The sequence below is a fragment of the Bombus impatiens genome, unplaced genomic scaffold, assembly GCF_000188095.3.
Source record: "Bombus impatiens unplaced genomic scaffold, BIMP_2.2 scf_0135, whole genome shotgun sequence".
NCBI lineage: Eukaryota > Metazoa > Arthropoda > Insecta > Hymenoptera > Apidae > Bombus > Bombus impatiens.
Window position 1 is genome coordinate 2,473,543 of NT_176554.1, and position 20,157 is coordinate 2,493,699.

At 39.6% G+C, this 20,157-nt stretch overlaps 3 protein-coding genes across 4 annotated transcripts in view; all 3 read right to left on the reverse strand.

Moving 5' to 3' along the window:
* Positions 1–143: 143 nt before the first annotated feature.
* Positions 144–8,572, reverse strand: LOC105680310 (flocculation protein FLO11-like). 2 transcript variants are annotated; one of them, XM_033319029.1, is made up of 7 exons: positions 8,370–8,572; positions 6,994–7,614; positions 4,377–5,971; positions 3,768–4,169; positions 2,448–2,816; positions 1,188–2,378; positions 144–465 (listed from the first exon to the last, which is right to left on the reverse strand). In XM_033319029.1, the coding sequence occupies exons 1-7, from the start codon at positions 8,440–8,442 to the stop codon at positions 256–258; spliced, it is 4,461 nt and encodes a 1,486-aa protein (XP_033174920.1). In that variant the 5' UTR covers positions 8,443–8,572; the 3' UTR covers positions 144–255. The 2 variants fall into 2 exon arrangements, with proteins under 2 accessions (XP_033174920.1, XP_033174919.1); XM_033319028.1 differs by having other exon boundaries at positions 3,768–5,971.
* Positions 8,573–8,767: 195 nt separating this feature from the next.
* On the reverse strand, positions 8,768–11,665 carry LOC105680314 (hypertrehalosaemic prohormone). The gene is made up of 3 exons (XM_033319069.1): positions 11,510–11,665; positions 9,871–10,081; positions 8,768–9,065 (listed from the first exon to the last, which is right to left on the reverse strand). Coding segments are annotated over exons 1-3 (258 nt in total). The 5' UTR covers positions 11,512–11,665; the 3' UTR covers positions 8,768–9,020.
* Positions 11,666–12,520: 855 nt separating this feature from the next.
* Positions 12,521–20,157, reverse strand: part of LOC100741934 (DE-cadherin) — a 92,704-nt gene continuing 85,067 nt past the window's right edge. Inside the window, exons 12-15 of the mRNA XM_012381701.3 lie at positions 19,579–19,794; positions 18,954–19,293; positions 18,158–18,310; positions 12,521–16,806 (exon numbers count right to left, since the gene is read on the reverse strand). Of these exons, the coding sequence (XP_012237124.1) occupies positions 16,664–16,806; positions 18,158–18,310; positions 18,954–19,293; positions 19,579–19,794 (852 nt within the window). The 3' untranslated portion in view covers positions 12,521–16,663. The remainder of the gene's footprint in view (positions 16,807–18,157; positions 18,311–18,953; positions 19,294–19,578; positions 19,795–20,157) is intronic.

The following is a 20,157-nucleotide window of genomic DNA, read 5'->3' on the forward strand; positions in this document are numbered from 1 at the left end:
AATGCTATAGATTCATGGATATGTCGATACCTCGGCTGTACGTATATCGATATATCGGATCTCGTTGAGCGCAACGCAAGCGTAATCGTAATTATAATAAAATAACATAAAATATATTAAATGGACAAAATATATAAAAACTATTAAATTTGAGTCAAAAAGTAGATATTTTTAAACTCCAACACGTTACAGCAATCACCAAATTGCGACAAGTGTAAAATTAAAAAGTGATTAAGATTCAATATTATCGTTAATTTAATAATAGTTTGCGCAATATGGATATGTCTCTGAAGGTACGCAATTACCCGAAACTGGTGAGTACGCATATTTCGACGGACAATCTAGTAGATATCCTTCGAGTGCTCCTCGTTCGTTACGTATACATTTGAAATATTTGCTTGAACAAGGTTCATCATATGGGAACCGACCCTCGCTTGTACATAATGCCTTATTTAAGCGGTTTATCTGGAAAAACAAGAGAAGTGGTAAGTACGAGAAATACATTTAGTGACTCACGAAAGTATTTAAACATCTACCATAGAACATATTTATGTACATATCGTGTGTATTATATGAAATATTTTGAAATTTCATTAACCCTGTAATAGGTAAACTGCGGATATTTCTGCAAATTCATATTTTTCTATGCATACAATTACGAACTTACTTAGAGAGACAATTATTTTACTTATTACAATTGTAACGACTACTATATTTCGGCTATTTTATATATATAAACATATTCTATGCGTTCTGTACACTTTTGTACTTTAAAATAAATGCATAAAAATCCGCAGTCTAATAATGAGATACGACTAAAGCAATAGCATAAACTTTATATGCAATATGGATAAACCTATATGCATGCAACTTTTAAAATAATAAACTTCTTTCAAACTAGCTCTAGGAAGCTTTCAAACTAGTATTCCTGGGTTCTACACATCAGAAACGAGATACAAATTTTGATTAAAAAGAAATGGAAATTCGATGTGCCTCAAAACGAAGATTAACCTCAACTTTTATCAATACAATTATAATAGTTAGGTCTCATTATGGCGATTCATGTATAACGTAATACATATACACATATTTATGAAAGTCTTCTATAAGTGTTCAAATACATTTGTGAATCATATTTCATCGTGCATATTTTAGAGAAAAGAGAAAAGCAAAATAGAGATGCTTACGATTGTAATCGAATCAGGTAGTTTGTGAAGTGAAACTTTCGCGCAATCGTCTGTTCCTGATGAGCACAACAATTTTTCCTCGTCAAAGACGGAGCCTCTTGGACACGCAAACGGTATAATATTCACCATCATATCGTCGTTATTAACACACTGATAAAATATATTGCAGAAATTCGGATGTCGCCGAAAACCACTTGGACAAATGACACAGAACCTATCTACGCTTAGATTGCCAATATCAGGACTGTCTTCAATTTTGAACTTTGAAAATTCAGGTACTAGCGATGCAGCGTACATCCGACGTTTGCATAAACCCTTGGACTTAATTCTCTTTGGGAAATTGCAAGTTTCCAGCTGATCGTCCCAAAACGTTCCAAAGGGACAAGAGAACTGGTACCTAACCAACGAATCTCCGTATAGTACGCATCTATAAAATTTCGAACAATCCTCGGAATCAGGGAAGAAACCCTCTTTGACACAATCTTGTTGTTCATTGATTCCCTTGGGCAAGGAAACCGGGGTTATCGATAACGCAACATTCGTGGCATTCTCTCTGCCCGCTTCAGTAACATCATCATATAGTACTCCTGTGATGTTAGGTTGCGAAGTTTCAATGACAGGCTCCTCCACTTCAGGAATTTGTTCAGATATGTTTTCTGTAATGTTGGGTTTTGAAGTTCCGTTAACGGCTTCCTCAATTTTAGGAACTTTTTCAGATATTCCCTGCGGGATGTTGGGGATCGAAGTTTCGTGGGCGGCTTCCTTAGATTGAGGAGTCTGTTCAGATATACCCCCTGCGATGTTCGGGTTCGAAGTTCCATTGATGGCTCCTTCAAATTGAGGAATCTGTTCAGATATGCTCCCTGTAATATTAGGTGCTAAAGTTCCATCGATAGCTTCCTCCATTTCAGGAATTTTTTCAGATATTCCCACCGGGATGTTGGGGATCGAAGCTTCGTGGGCGGCTTCTTTAGATTGAGTAGTCTGTTCAGATATGCCCCCTGCGATGTTGGGGTTCGAAGTTCCGTTGATGGCTTCTTCAGATTGAGGAATCTGTTCAGATATTCCCCCTGTAATATTAGGTGCCAAAGTTCCATCGATAGCTTCCTCTAATTCAGGAACTTTTTCAGATATTCCCTGCGAGATGTTGGGGATCGAAGTTTCGTGGGCGGCTTCTTTAGATTGAGGAGTCTGTACAGATGTGCCCTCTGTGATGTTAGATGCCGAAGTTCCATCGACAGCTTCCTCCAATTCAGGAACCTTTTCAGATATACCCTCTGTGATTTTGGGATTCGAAGTTCCGACTGCAGGTTTCTCCGATCCAACAATCCCTCCAAATAGCCCTTCTATTATATTGGGCTCCGAAGTTCCATCGACAGCTTCCCCACGTTCAGGAATTTTTTCAGATATTGCCTCTGTGATGTTGGGTATCGAAGTTTCGTGGTCGGCTTCTTTAGATTGAGAAGTCTGTGCAGATATTCCCTGTGTGATGTTAGGTGCAAAAGTTCCTTCGGCAGCTTCCACAATTTCAGGAATTTTTTCAGATGTACCCTCTGTGATTTTGGGGTTCGAAGTTCCGACTGCAGGTTTCTCCGATCCAACAATTTCTCCAAATAGCCCTTCTATTATGTTGTGCTCCGAAGTTCCATCGACAGCTTCCCCATTTTCAGGAATTTTTTCAGATATTCCCTCTGTGATATTGGGCATCGAAGTTTCGTGGTTGGCTTCTTTAGATTGAGAAGTCTGTTCAGATATGACCTCTGTGATGTTAGGTGCTAAAGTTACATCGACAGCTTCCTCAAATTCAGGAAGTTTTTCAGATATACCCTCTGTGATGTTGGGCATCGAAGTTTCGTGGTCGGCTTCTTTAGATCGAGGAGTCTGTTCAGATATGCCCCCTGTAATATTAGGTGCTAAAGTTCCATCGACAGCTTTCTCAATTTCAGGAATTTTTTCAGATATTCCCTCTGGGATGTTGGGGATCAAAGTTTCGTGGGTGGCTTCTTTCGATTGAGGACTCTGTTCAGTTATTCCCTCTGCGATGTTGGGGTTCGAAGTTGCGTTGATGGCTTCTTCAGATTGAGGCATATGTTCAGATATGCCCTCTGTGATGTTAGGTTGCGAATTTCCGTCGACGGCTTCCTCAATTTCAGGAAGTTTTTCAGACATTCCCTCTGTGATGTTGAGAATCGATGTTGCGTCGTCGATTTTCTTAGATTTAGGAACTTGTTCAGTTATGGCCTCTGTGATGTTAGGTTGCGAATTTCCGTCGACGGCTTCCTCAATTTCAGGAAGTTTTTCAGACATTCCCTCTGTGATGTTGAGAATCGATGTTGCGTCGTCGATTTTCTTAGATTTAGGAACTTGTTCAGTTATGGCCTCTGTGATGTTAGGTTGCGAATTTCCGTCGACGGCTTCCTCAATTTCAGGAAGTTTTTCAGACATTCCCTCTGTGATGTTGAGAATCGATGTTGCGTCGTCGATTTTCTTAGATTTAGGAACTTGTTCAGTTATGGCCTCTGTGATGTTAGGTTGCGAATTTCCGTCGACGGCTTCCTCTCCAAATAGCCCTTCTATTATGTTGTGCTCCGAAGTTCCATCGACAGCTTCCCCATTTTCAGGAATTTTTTCAGATATTCCCTCTGTGATATTGGGCATCGAAGTTTCGTGGTTGGCTTCTTTAGATTGAGAAGTCTGTTCAGATATGACCTCTGTGATGTTAGGTGCTAAAGTTACATCGACAGCTTCCTCAAATTCAGGAAGTTTTTCAGATATACCCTCTGTGATGTTGGGCATCGAAGTTTCGTGGTCGGCTTCTTTAGATCGAGGAGTCTGTTCAGATATGCCCCCTGTAATATTAGGTGCTAAAGTTCCATCGACAGCTTTCTCAATTACAGGAATTTTTTCAGATATTCCCGCTGGGATGTTGGGGATCATAGTATCGTGGGTGGCTTCTTTAGATTGAGAAGACTGTTCAGATATTTCCTCTGTGATGTTAGGTGCTAAAGTTCCTTCGACAGCTTTCTCAATTTCAGGAATTTTGTCAGATGTACCGTCTGTGTTTTTGGGGTTCGAAGTTCCGACTGCAGGTTTCTCCGATCCAACAATCCCTCCAAATAGACCTTCTATTATATTGGGCTCCGAAGTTCCTTCGACAGCTTCCCCACGTTCAGGAATTTTTTCAGATATTCCCTCTGTGATGTTGGGCATCGAAGTTTCGTGGTCTGCTTCTTTAGATCGAGGAGTCTGTTCAGATATGCTCCCTGTAATATTAGGTGCTAAAGTTCCATCGACAGCTTTCTCAATTTCAGGAATTTTTTCAGATATTCCCTCTGGGATGTTGGGGATCAAAGTTTCGTGGGTGGCTTCTTTCGATTGAGGACTCTGTTCAGTTATTCCCTCTGCGATGTTGGGTTTCGAAGTTGCGTTGATGGCTTCTTCAGATTGAGGCATATGTTCAGATATGCCCTCTGTGATGTTAGGTTGCGAATTTCCGTCGACGGCTTCCTCAATTTCAGGAAGTTTTTCAGACATTCCCTCTGTGATGTTGAGAATCGATGTTGCGTCGTCGATTTTCTTAGATTTAGGAACTTGTTCAGTTATGGCCTCTGTGATGTTAGGTTGCGAATTTCCGTCGACGGCTTCCTCAATTTCAGGAAGTTTTTCAGACATTCCCTCTGTGATGTTGAGAATCGATGTTGCGTCGTCGATTTTCTTAGATTTAGGAACTTGTTCAGTTATGGCCTCTGTGATGTTAGGTTGCGAATTTCCGTCAACGGCGTCCTCAATTTTAGGAATTTTTTCAGATATTTCCTCTGTGATGTTGGGCTCCGAAGTTCTGTCGACAAGTTGCTCAATTTCAGGAATTTGTTCAGGTACGTCCTCTGTAACGTTCAATTTCAAAGTCCCGGTGGCGTGTTCTTCAATTTCAGTAATTTCTTTAAGTAGCTCGTCTGTAATGATAGGTGTCGAAGTTCTGACGGCAGATTGCACAGTTTCATAACTTTGTCCAAATAGCCCTTTTGTGACGTTGGGTTTCATATCTGAAATGACGGGTTTCTCGCTTTCAGGAACTTGTTCAGATATACTCTCTATGGCTGTAGGTGTTGAAGTTGCGATGACAGGTTTATCGATTTTAGGAATTTGTTGACGTATGTCTTCCGGGATTGTGGGTGACGTAGTTTTGACGGTAGATTTCACAATTTCAGGAATTTTTTCAACTATCTTTTTCGTGATATTTGGTTTCACAACTGCGACGATAGGTTTATCGAGTTCAGGGTTCTGTTCAGTTATACCCTCTGTGATGTTGGGTTTGGAATTTGCGACGATGGCTCCCTCGGTTTCAGGAACTTGTTCAGATATGTTTTCTGTGATGCTGGGTTGCGAAGTTACGTCGACGGTTTCCACAGCTTTAGAAATTTGTCCAAAGAGCCCTTTTGTCACGTTGGCTTTCGTATCAGGAATGACAGGCTTCTCGATTTCAGGAGTTTGTTCCGGTATGTCTTTTGTGATGTTTGGATTCGAGGTTCCAACTGTAGATTTGTTAATTTGCAAAATTGTTTGAGATGTATCTTCTGTGATGTTGGGTTTTAAAATTGTAGTGGTAGGTTTCAAAGCTTTGGCGATTGATTCCAAAGTTGTGGCGATAGGTTCCGGTGTTAGGTCTTTGCGCTCCAAAGTTATGGCGGTGGATTCTAAAGTTTTGGCAGTGGGTTTCACAGTTGTGGCATTGGGTTCCAGAGCTGTGCCATTGGGTTTCAAAATTGCAGAGTTGGGTTTTGAAGCTGTGAAAATTTGAATTACACTGAGATGAATCGTCATAGTAATAATCTATAAACGATAAAAATCTTTGTATTTCTGATTGCGTCGTATAAATTTACGGACACAAACGTCGCGATGCGTCACGATAGCTTCATCGAATACGAGGTTACAATAACTTTCAAAATACACTACCGTTCAATAATATTCGGACACTTATTTTTGGCAGGATGTATTTTAGCTAGGCAATTAACCTGATTTATAAACATCAACGTGCTATAATAAAAGTGCAACTGGAATTATACTACTATCACCCTTCGACAGACAATTTAAATTTCTAGTTCGATGATTCTATAAAAAAGATAGTATATACCACATATCTAGTGTTTGGATTCTGTGCGTAGTGAAATAGTAGAATTGATCATATATTACAAAAGCATTAAAATTGATGCACACGAACAAGCGAATCAATCGAAAGCTCTATCAAGGGATGAAGCATATTTTATCCTTGGTTCAGTCCGTAGTGATAAATGTAAAATATTGTCTCATGGTGCTTCAGTTTAAGCTATGATTATCAGATCAGTATCCGTTTGTTGCACACTTTCGTATTATATCATTGCTGCGTACCATTCAGTGATACGATGCAGTGCAGCCGTGTATAATATTTTCCCAATAATTAGTAATTACGAACTATTCACCGATGTTTTCTCTTTTCAACATATTTTTCTTTTTTTTTTCTTCTTAAGCTATCGGAATCCGACCGCTCAATTTTTATCTTTACCATTGTTTATACGTATCAATGAAAGAATTAGAAAAATTTCCATCACAGTCGGCGATGAGAAAGACCCTCTTGCTTCAATTTGTCCAAAATCTTAATCTCAAACATAGTAGAAACGCGTCTGCATAACTATTTAACTATTTCTAACGCGTCAACACGCAGAAAGCTTCTTTTTATAACGATATAAATGGTTGTTATAATCACTGCGTGATACATAAGGATGATAAAATAGGAAAATGGGAAATACATATATCGTGAAGATCACTATACCTTGATGCCATTGTGCGAGCGGTTCAGTGACACTGAGCAACGATGTTTCTGGTTTCGGCCCCGGTTTTGACTCGTCTTTCGGTTGCAGTTCAGCTGAGGTTAGAGGATCCTGTGGCGGTTGGGAAATTAATGAATGCAGCGGTTGTGGTTCTGGTTGCGGTTTTGGAGATGGTGGTGAAGATGACGGAGAAGGTTGTGGGGACGGTGGTATAGCAGTCTTCTTTAGCGGTTTTCTAGACGTTTGTGATTGTGGTTTTGGCGTTGGTGTTGATTTTAATTTTGCTTTTGTAGGTGGTGATTTACTTTCCTTCAGTGGTTTCTGAAGCGAAGCCGGCGGTTGTGGTTTCCCTTTTGCGGGTGGTGCAACTCTTTTCTGGCATTCCGATCTGCCGCTCTGTTCGGGCGTTACACAGGTTTCTGTGCTGATCGAGAATACCAGATTATTCTCGCACTCAAAAACATTTTGAACAAAAGGTAGTCCGAAGAAGCTGTTACACTGATAAAATCGCTTGCAGTTGTGGACATCCGGAAAATGGCCTATATTTTTGCAGTTATACGATGCACGGTACGCGTACGGGAGTTTCTTCGCGTGCAGGGCTTTTCCCAAGGACCATGGCAAAACTGTGAAATCGAAACGATATTTGCTAGCAGCGTGCTGAATTACTCTGACACAGGATGCGTCAGAAGCATCGCTCTTTCTTTCTTTGTACAAATATATCTAGATACTAAGCATACAGTCGATAAAATTTGAGATGCTTGCAACAAAAAGTAGACTGGAACAATTTTACTATAAAAACGAAGGTTTTCTTCTCCGTCATCATACGTGGAATATTATTCTACTTACGTGTTCGTTTCTTAAAATTGTGGTATGACAAAATAAGGAAATAGTAGATCGTAATTGTAATTGAAATTTGATTAACAATGTACAATGAAGTAATCTGAGGATGCCAATTGTCTCAAAGAGATGTGGGTGGCAAATAAGATACGGACGATGATGATTTCAATGAAATCCGCTATGGTGACAGTTCTACAAGGCGTTTGCGTTAACGTGATAATTTCTCACGCATCAAAAAAAAAAAAGAGAAAAATTATGAACAAAATTTTAGTCGTGTCAAGTGCACGACAAATAGGGACAATGAAAATTCCGAAAGTAATTCGTTCTCGTAGCGAATCGAACGTTGCATTGACTTTTCTAAGTAAGTAAAAAAAGGAGACAATTTATAGCAGGAAATGTATAAAATACCAGAGATTGCCAGAAGTGTAACGTTTAATCTAATTATTTAAAAACCAGAAGTTCGTGAATATGAATCTAGGTGAACAAAGATGACGACGTTCTTTGGCAAATTTTCGTGTTAAAGTGTTCGACTCTCACTTACCTTCGTCGGAAGCAGAATGTGCACTAATTCCAATCACAGACAGAATGCCAATCACACAGATATTCGTCCACATTATATAATATCGTCCATATTAGTATATAAATTCTAATCGCGTCTAAATAAAAAGAAAAATGACAGAAACTATCTTGCTACCGATATATCGTTACACGTTGGATGGACGAACGTGCAAATCGTCTACGGCGCGAGATTTATGTAGTTTCGGCAAAGATCGTTAAAGGGTGCGATCATAGAAAATCAAAGGCCGTCGATTGGTCGATAAGACATAACCGGTCGAATTTATGCCACGTAAAAAAGCGATCGAACAGCTGTCGACGTATGAAGGAACAAAACGAACAAAGGAAGGACAACGTGGAAGACGCGAAAGAAAATTATATTTCTCCTTTACTACTCATTGTTTGTATTATCGTTCGTATCGGTGATTTTACAAGGCACGTTCGAGCGGGCTCGTTCGCACGAAAACCGTATCGAAGCAAGCTTTGTTCGATAGATCCGGATACTTCGTTTCAGAGTCCAGTGCTTCCAAACAAGTTGCAAATCGTTGAAGGTATACGGTTCGAACGGCTCCCTCGAACGGTCCAATGTTTAGCCTATGGTGTTTCCTCTAACGTCAGATCAGATCCACTGCCGAATTCACTCGTTCGGCTTCCGACACTCCAACATTTTTCGCGCTTCCATCTGCAAACGAAACGCAAGAAAGAAACGCTTTTGGTTGGCAATGCTTCTTCCGCCTCCGTTTTCCACAAAGCAAAAGTAGCAGCTACCCTTTGATATTCTTAAGAAGGAGAAGGAAGACAGGAAGATCGTCTTTGTTGAACAGTAGAACTATCTTTCTATAATATCTACATATGTGTTCTATATACATATCAAATATGATTTAAACGATACAACAGTATAATTACGCTCTTTCGTAGATAAAAGTCGGTATTAACTTTGGCAAAAATACCTGTATGTTTTCAGGAATTACAGAAGGAGGAAATAAAATGATTATTTATTATTATTTTTGATCGTGGATAACCATTAGTTGGCGGATCATTGTACAAGAGATACCATGAATTAAAGAGGAGAATTTTCATAAAGTTTTCATAAATGTTAATAAAAAGCAATTTCCATCGTCGATAATACTTATCGATAACTAAACAAACTTTGGTCGTTTATAATTACATTGCAAATGTTTATGCAAATTCGTATTTGTACGAAGATAATTAAGGAAATGCAATCTAAATGGAAATTCGCTTCGTCTATTAGATGTCACGATGGATGCTCTACGTTCAATAGCTTGTATCTTTTTTTTGCACGTTGCATGCATCCTGTCGATGCAAGTAGATTTCAGGAATCTTAAATTTCTCAAGAATGCACGAACATCCTCCGTCTATTTACAACGATTGACCAAAGATACGTAATCTTTATACCGTAAATTTTGCAATTCGAATTGTAACAGCAACGATCCCTGTCTTCCTCGGTTTTGTTGCGAAAAGCGTACCTGTATCAAATGGTAAACGTTCAGCAGCTGTTCGAGCGAAGGTCTAGCCTGCGAAGGGCACTCGGGTCTAACGGCACTCCATTCGAGTCTCTGGCTTCTCTTTCCCCAACCGGTCGAAAAGTTTAGCTGAGCTTCGGCTCCAGAATTCAGGATCAAGCATAATAGCAATATTATAGAGAAAACGAGAAACTCGAGTCGAACTTTACGATGCCTATGAAACGAAACAAAACGAATAAAAAGCTTGTTGCGTAACTAAATTGGCGATTGCGATAATTACATGTACAGACACGAATGCATCGATCGTCGTTCGATCAATATAAAAATGTATGTAGGTTCTCTTGGCGGCAGAGATACAGCGAGGCGATAAATTAAAGTCACAAATGAAAAATTAAGTAAATACGGTGATTGATCTAGCCATAGTTAGAGCCTTGTGCTCGCGCGTACAAATCAATCTGCATGATCAATCCGCAGAGGTTCCGAAATGCAAATATCTCGAGTGGCAAGTTGCAAACGTTATTTTGCGAATTGATATGTACAACTGATCTGCTGATAATCTGCCATTGCAATTACACCGTACTGACCCGCTCTATTCTTTTATATTTCATAGCGATACAAACATACAGCGATTACAAACTGCGCAGCGGTTCATGAAAGTATTTCGACACTTTTGGGAACGTTTCTGCGTACATATTATACGAAACATTTTGGAATTTCATTATCGCTATAACGAGACACGATTATGATTGTATTGGTGAGATTTAAAAGGAACCTGAGAATGTAAAGGGAAGAAGATACTTATTGATAGTCTGGAATCGTCGAAGTATTTGAACAGTATGTTGATAAGCCACAATTCGTAGCGAGACTATTTTTAACGCAAAGATCCTGTTAAGAATATTATTCGCGTCGTAGGAATACATTTCTTGCTTAATGTACAAATAAACGTTGTATGATAAATAACTATGACGATCGCGATAGTCGCGTCGCGTTAAAGCATTATATTAGCGAACTTTCGTATAACGCGCATAATATAGAAAATAATACAGAAAAGTTCTGCGATAAGTTTCCGATTAATTTCATCAGCCACTGTACACGTACATCACTGTATTTATTATACCATTTGTATTTGTAATTACGGTTGAATTCAGAAAATTTTGTTAATTCGCATATTGCGTTTACATTAAAGATAACAAAAAAGCCTATGTTTAGAAAAAAAAACGTCATAATATAACGATAAAGTCTAACGTCCGGTCGAACTTAGAAATCATAATTTCTGTCAATAAATTTTCTTTTAGCGATAAAATACTCTTGTTTGATTTATGCGTCTCGAGCAACGTGTCGCAATGTGGCAAAACCGTTCCACGTCCAAAATGGTTCTACGACTTGCTTCAAAATTTCTACATCTATTTTCTTTCGTTTTTCCGCCGTTTATACTGCGATCAATTGGCTTCAAGTGTATTAAATTTCGTATCATTCAACGATATACTCGTATAACTGGAAAAAGTTGATACTGTGAAAACGAAGCGTGCGACTTGCTGCAAAATACGCTTCGTTTGTAAAAATAAGAATTGGTGGAAATATTTTTCGTAGCCACTGTGTGTAACTAATAGTACGTTTCACGCGCGCACAACAGGCCACTTACATGTCGTCAGTGGGAATCGCGTTTAAAGCGACCAACGCGATTCGAGAAGATCGTGCTGCTCGTTTCTGGTCCTCGAGATCGTGTGTCCGCCGGAAGTGAACACGACTGCGAGAGGATAACCAGGCTGAGGACCTTTTTATAGGTTCTCAGCAACCCCTTCTCGAGATTCCTGGCAATTTACAACGTAAAACGTCCGGCTTGGCGCCGGGGTGAATTCTATGAAAGACATCTATGAAAGACATCGTGTCGCAATCCAACGACTCAAGGGTTTCTTTTTTCTCGTTCGGCAAACGTCACTACGAAGCCTGCCGTGATTTCCATTAATTAACCAAGGTCCAGTGACTGGGGAAATTTCCGATTTAAAAGGAATTCCCAGAGCGATGCGAGATATTCACGATAGCGGCGAATGTGTTAGCGCGATGCATTTGCGATTCGATCGTCTATGGTGTCTTACGTGTTTCCTCGTAACAGCGCCGCGTGAAGAATTTGTAACGTTTTTCCGCAATGGAATTTGCCCGATGTAATTGCAAAGTGATTGGAACGACGAGCAAATTGCATTAATTTTATATAAAATATATGTATACATACATATTCGATGCATATTCTATATGCATGAATATTCTATATTCGACGCGTACTCGGTGTATTTAAATTGTATGAAATTAATATATTTTGACGTTACTTATTATGCGAATATTCAGCTTATCGCTTATTACGCAGAAAACTGTGCATTAATAACGCGCGTGAAACAAATCGAATTTATATTTCCACGGTATCTGTCTATATTTTTAATAACTTTCTTTTTGCTGTAAAGGTATATCGAATGCTGTAACGAAAATTTCCTCTTTACGATTTCCAATAGCGTTAAGTCTGTCGATCAGTGGCTCGATCCTAGCATTCGTATTGTTAATCTTTCTATTTTATCCCTTGTCGTTTAATTCGCTGTATTTGACCGTCGACGATATTTCGTATTGGCCTGGGAACCTCTCAAATATCGCAAACTACGTTTACTTCCAATGTCATCGTCTTTTATTATTGCTACAAAAAAAAGAAGAACACGAAGTTACACGTATCTCCGACGACGGTAGATGGATCTCGCGAGTAAAGGTGAAAGATGTGCTGCGCGTATATCTTGCGATCAACTATCACATGTCGAGTAGGTCGCGCGGCCAACCATTGTGGTCTCGCGTGTCCTGGAATATAATTTACAAGAAGCCTGTATATGCGTATACCTGTGGCTAAAGTGTTCGTCTCGCGACTCTTTCGCCAACATCACTCGGAAAGAGGAACGCCTCTTTGACAATAGAGCTTCGTTCAAATTAGACGAATTACCTGAATTCAAGCGATATAAATTTGACTCGCAACTCGAAATCTCTTGAAATATCCTTTTACATTTCCGCGCGTATCTTCGTTGCTCGAAAGTCGCTTGATTTCAAATAATTTATAGCATTTTACTGGTGTCGATCCGTTACGTTACTCGATTCGAAATATCCTTTCGAGTATTTCTTTCAAGAATCTTACCGATCTCTTTGCAATCGTCGTCGCTTCTCCTTCGAGACTTTTATTTAAATTCGTTAACATTCCAGATGGAATTACTCAAAATGAAAAGGCGCAAGGTGGAAAAATCCACTGTTGGATTTGGAACAGAGGCAAGTTCGAAATGGAACGGTATAGATATCGCGATATGTATCGCGTTATTCGCAGCTTCGCGTATTTACCGATATTCGTGTCCTAAAGCAACTTCACCTTTCTTTCAACTTAATATTCTTAGTCGTACTTGCTATGCGTGATATTCGTCGATGAACATTTTACAGACATACGTAACTACTTGCAGTTTACTTTTCATTATCTATCTTAAAATCAGGATTCTTCGAAACACCTGCAAAACAGCTCCAATTCAAATATGTAATCGACTAATCTGAACGGAGCTTTAGGTGTCACCGCTCTCACACCTTGACCAGCTAGATGCATGGTCGTGGAACAGAACCGTCGCGTCGTTTCTCTTTTTATTCTTTTCTCTTCTCTTTAATTGTACATAAGGGCAGTGTTCGAGTATATAGCATAAGTAGCGTATCGCGAACTAGTCCGCTCGTAGCTTAGTCAGTGCGCGATAAATAAATGTGACGCGGCAAAATCGAGCCGAACTCTGCCGATGAGTGGCGATCGTTTCACGTTTCTTATTCGCCGCTGCCGACGGAGACGTTCTTTGTACTGCGACGGAGTGTATCGTTAAAAAGACGCCCACCTGTATGATACGACAGGTGATTTACTAACACATATCTTATTATTCCGATAACGTATCTCGATACTCGTGCCCGTGCAATCGTAATTATTCGGTGACAGACGTCATCTAAATAAGAAAGAAAACGTTCATTCTTGGATATCGATGCGTACGAACCAACTACTCTTGTACGCATCTGAGATCACGCGCTCTCCCCTAAACCGCATTCGTTTCTTATCGTATAAATTACACGTTAAATCTTTCGACGGCGCTTTGAAGTCGATTCAGTAGGTAAGTTCACCCAAACGGAGTTTGCTAATCCTTTGCGGTCGTACGATTTCTCTCTGCCATCAGAACGCTCTTGGTACTTCGATCGTACGTATACTCTCGGCTACCGAGGCAAAGAATCAGTTTGATCGTATGTCATACCGAATACGACGCTCTTCGAGGTTGCGTGGCATCCGACGAACGATCAAGTGAAACGCAATATTATTAGAAAATTTAGACACGAGTTGTTGTTTTAGCAGGTTAAAAAATGTATTAGAATAATAAATACGTTACGGAAGGCCGTGACATAAATCGAAGGTACAAGAAGAATTTTATAATTTGAAGAAGGAACAGTTTATGGCGATACAAAATAGATCGAGTTTCTCCGTGTTTCGTACAATTTTTATATGGGAAAAGAAATTCTGATATTCGGTAGATCTTCGATATTCCCTTTCGTAGTTCTAACGTGGATTCAATAGAATTCCACGGTGTAAATTGGTTAAAAAGAAATTGTAAATGAAATATCGCGCTGACGCAACTTTGGTCCTCGATGAGTTAATAAGACTTACAAGTTAGTGCAGGTAGACATTTCCATTTCTTAAAATATTTCATAAGCAACGCTCTAAATTGGCAAAAGGAAAGCCGTAGATGTAAAGTAGCAGCAACGAATATCAGTTTGATCTTTTTAACATCTCCCTTAATTACGTAATCAGTAGATGGCAAATATTTATACAAATTCAGATTTTTATGAACACGGTTAATAGCGTAGTAGGACGTAGATACAGAAATTCGGTTCGCATGTTAAACGTTATAACAAGTACTCTACTTTGGATATTTTATATGTTTCCTACGCACTTTTCTATCTTCGAATCTTCTAGAAACAGATACAAATCCGCGATCTAATTATTAGAGTTCAACGAAAATGAATTCCAGCAACCAAATCTAAGCTCGATACGACCGCAAAGGGTTAAAAGTCCACCTGAATCGCCATCGATATACATTTGCGTACTTTTATTACTGATGCTGTTGTTCTTATTACGACTATCGTTATCGTTACTATTATTATTATACATATGCATATCGCCGTTGATGTATCGTACAAAAAGCTTACAAATTATTATCACATATATACGTGTACGTACGTGCGCGAACGCCTACATAGGTACACGGATATACATACATACATAATATATATATATATATATCTATATACATATACTTGGAAATATTCGCAGGCACACGCGCGCGTGCGTCTTCGCGAATGGAATAAAATGGATGTCGAGATAAACGATTATCGCCGATCGGCGGAAAAGAAAAGGCAAACAGTCGCGTTGGAACTGTTCGTCGCTGGTAAACGTTGCGACCATACATTCGTGTATTCGTGCACAATTCGGTGGATCGATTTTAGATTCAGATTTCGGGCACACGATATGGCACTCGGATCCCTTCTCACCGATTCGCACGCGTGACATATTCCATTTCCAATCGCATTGGCCTAGACGCGCGCGCATGCACACTCATGCACACACGCATCTGTGTACAGCATAGATTCGGTGTTTAGGTTTATATCTATTCGTGTATTCGCATATGTAAAGTTTCGCACACCTGCTACACAGTTTCTAAACGCACTCGCGCACATAATCGTTTAATAAAATAGTCTATAAGTTAAATATAGAGGAGCGGTAACGCTCTCCCGCTGCCATTTGTTCCATCTTTATTTTTCCCTATCGTGTCTCGGGTTTCGCCTATCGCTACGCTGCCATCATTCATTCGTCTCGTTTCCTCTCTGCATTCTATATACTCGTTGCCCACGATGTCCTCGCAGGCATGTACATGCATACATACGTATTTATTCGTTTCTATAATGTACGTATAAAAAAATAAGTCCAGTCCTCGTAACTCGAATGATTGCCAAAAGAATTCACCGTGTTCTTTGCATCTTCGTTCGAAGTCAGATTCTCGCGATCTCTTCACGCTATAAATCATCGTTCCGTTCGTTACTGGTGGAATGCACGCGCCAAATTAACGCATATTAACGAGCGAATATGCGCGTGTCCATTGTCGTGTGATGCTAGACAGCCGAGTTACAGTCGTCATAGCAAGTCATTCTCGGCTGATGCGTCGATTTCTTTTTTTCTTTTTTTTTTAATTCACTGTTACCTGTCTTTTTTTATTTCTTCGTTTTATATTCTCTTGTCAATAGGAAATAGAATACTATCTTTGCTTTTTCGTGGTCTCTTAGTCTTCCGCCGCTATGTCGTCTATTCTTAAAGATCGCGTGTTACATCGTCACTCGGAGAGCATTACGAGCTGTCCTTTGTTTCCTTTGAAAATTCAATTCTAACCGAATGTTATTCTCTATTGGTTGCGAGAGCAGTTTGCTCGGGTAAAAGGAAAGACGTAAAAATAGATAAAATGAACAGAAAATAATAGAGAAAGGAAAATACTACGCTTCGATTACGCTCTGTCGAAACGATATGTGGCTACCGATGCCGTGATTCGGCACTGTGTCCTCGGTACAAAAGTACAACAGGTATCCTCGAGTTCGAGTTAAGTACACGAGGCGACGAAGCGAAGAGGAATCGTTGCTTCGTCGAGGAGATCGGAAGTTACCGAGTTAATTGTCGCGAACTCTTCGAGTCGAAAGTCGAAAGGTCGCGCGAGACTCAACACCAACTCTCGCTTTCCCGTTCTCCGACTCCGTCGCTCTCTTCGTCGCTGGGTTCTTCTCCGTACATGTCGGCTAATTTGCGGAACCTCGGGCCAAAGTTCGACAAGTAGTTGAACTTGAGATCTCCGTCGTCGGTACCTGCAGAAGAAAAAGGAAATATCGTAGAAACTAGTCGATGATTCTATCTCGTCTCTCCAACAGAATCGAGCGTACTTTTTAGTTTTTTTCTTATCAGAGCGGTTCCGATTTCTCAGATCGAGATTATTTCGCGTTACAGTACACAGTGGCTTACGAAAATATCCGAACAGTTGCCAGTAGAAAACTTCGACGTACGTATATATTATATCCTTTGTATAATAGATTAAAGAAAATTGATTACGCGGTATAATAAGTGGTAGCGATAGTACGAGGTCGTAAAATCAGCCACTGATTAAAGTTAACAACTTTCGATGACCGCAGCAAGTAATTTAAAACGTGTTGGGAATCGTAAGGATCTAGAACTTCGTTCAAGGTTGTACGATGTCAACGCAGCAGCTCCGCGATAAATCGAAAACAATTTGTCTGCTTGTAAAGAAAGATTTATGCAAATCCGTATTTTTCAGTCTGTCATTAAGAAGATGGAACCTAGGTACGCATAGAAAATTGCTTCGCACATTGTACTTTGGCTACCGTGCATCTCTACATCTTCAGATTTCTCATAAATAGATGGAAGCGCATAAAACCGCGGTCCCCGCTTTGTAACTCTTATTCTAATTTATATGCTGATAGCTTTGATTTCATGACTCATCGTTGAACTGCTGATGATGACAGATCGGTGATCCTATTTAACGTTTTACTTTCTCGCTATATATTTTCATTCGCTACACGGCTGCGGCCCCAGTTACCATTATTGGCTAACAGTCCATGGTGAATTGGAGAGTGTCTGGTAGAAAACACTGCAACTGCCAAGAAACAAGTTTTGCGGGAGAAAAAGGAACTCGTGCATCGATGTAGCCCAAATTTATGAAAAAGGAAAATGTATCTATGGAAACTTGCGTGTAGAACCTCTGTACGTGCCACCTCTTGCAGTTAGTTGCAAGGAAAGCTCGATGCTCCTTTCATTTACACTTAGACAGATGGCATAGACAAACGCCAAGAAACGATTAACTGATCTTCAATAGCATTTACATTTTTCTCTATACATTGTGATACTATCTTCCAGCATTATCGATAACTATAGAAGAAGACAAATTGCACTTGATTTCTACATTACATTATTCTCATTGACACGTAGCATATTTTGCAATACAAAAATGTTCAATCGTTGCACTCACAGTGTTTTCTACAATTTTACCTACTATTTTGGCCAGTACAATGTTTTGTACCATTTTATGATATTTTCAGACTGTAAATTCCGCTTTAGTTTTCCTAGATTTTGGTCGCATAATTTTATTTACTTCCGCCGATTCCGTTAATTAAACGAACGATACACATATTCAGTGGTACGTACATGAAGCCAAGGATGATAAAGAACCCTCGGAATTGCCTTCTCCTTCGTACGCATAGTGCCTGACATCGTCGAACGGATTCGTGTCAGGATCCTTGTCGCAGCTCTCTTTCTTGCCGTCTAGGAAACCGCAAATATCCGGCACCTCGTCGGGACCTGGCAAGCGAGAAAAGAAAGCGGACGTATATAATTGATCTTCGAGTGTCTTTTTGTTCGTTGCGACATTTCATTCGAACGAGATTTAACCCTCTGACAGAGGCTTAGTCGTCGTTATCAGGAGCGCGTCGAATGGTTTATTTCATAGCGATAGAGCGAAAAAGCGGAACCGAACAATTTTTATCCCTACGCGATAATAAAATGTACTTAAAAAAGTAACATCGTTCGTATAGTTTGACAGAATAATAACACAGCTGATAAATTAATTAGCTCAGACGGTAATCAACACGAAATACACGTATGTGTCTAAGACTGAGCATAACGAACAAGTAGTAAAAATTGAAACACGAGAATACAGTGACTTGTACATTGTTATACGCAAGATACAAAAACTTTTCGTAAGCAGAATGTTAAAATAATTCAATGATATAATACGCTAATAAATTCGATAATCTAAATCGAATGAAAATGATTGCTGATGGGATGATAATGCGATATTATCCTTTAGTGGATTAAAGTGTTAAACAACGCTTATCTCTTGATTCGTCTTACAGAGCTGTGTCATATAATACCATAACAAATTGTGTAACTACACTACGACTATAACATGCGTTTGCTGGCTTACTTATTCAATTTATCGTACCTCTGGATTGCAAGCCAACGGGCGCAATTTTCGAATCGATAGGCGGCGCGTCGTAAATCGTTCGAAGAACGTTCAAATCGTAGCCCGTATCGACTTCGCCGCCTCCTTCGTCCTCGTAATTAATAATGTTCTCTCTGATGTCGTCCATATCCTTATATAGATCGTCGGTCTTCTTCCTGTGCACCACCACCGCGAACAACAGTATCAACAATATCGCGAAACAAACTAAGATCGCGACAATGAAATTGGTGTCGATCCCGAAGGACACGGCTTTTGCCATTCCGTGATCGCAGCCAGGATCCGCGTTTCTAGATAGCGACGGCATACCCAAGTTGTACGTCTGAAACATAGAATAGCAAAGAAGATATATCGCGATTACAAATTATTGGACGAACTGAATTTATAGAATTTCTAATTTTCTACGTGTTTTCTAATTTTCTACGTCTCAGTCTCACTGTTTCATTTCGACTCGGGAAAAAGATTTTAACGTACAATTTACACGGGAACGTTCGCGTTTATCAATAACGGTTCTGTCACATTCCTTTCGTAATCGAAGAAATCTTTCGACGACAGGCAAAGAAAATAGGATAAGAGAATTCATAAAGTAAAATCTTCGAGGAGTTACATTTCCATTGAAGGTCATGTTGCGTATGCATCCGACGAATCCTCTGTCGGTAGGTACATAATCCCATCCTAGTTGCGAAGCCATCTTCGCGAGATTAGTCAGAGTTCCACCTATCTGCAAGGGGCTGTTCACGTTCAAAAATCCGTTCGGTCCTTGCGGCGCGGTTAAGCTCATACACGCGGAGATTCCACAGTTGTCCACTTTCATTTCTATCGCCTGCAGCGCATAAAATATGGAATTTAACATAGAGTTTGGACCTTGCGTTCAAAAGGTAACTGCTTTTATTCGTATCACTTATTAACATACTGTTGACAGGTCACAAATAAACTCGTTTATTCATGCACAACATTGTTAACCGGTCACGAGTAAACTTTGTGTTTTACGCATGAAATATAGTCAATCTTTGCATAAAATATCTGGTCAACAGTGTGTTAATATATCGCTATTGATGTTCTGTATTCGTATTTATACCCTAAATAACGATGAAAAATATTTATACAAGTACATGCATGTGGTTCGAATGATCATGAAGTATTTCGAACGAAGATTATAGTAAAAACAAGAGCGACACCGTAGCGC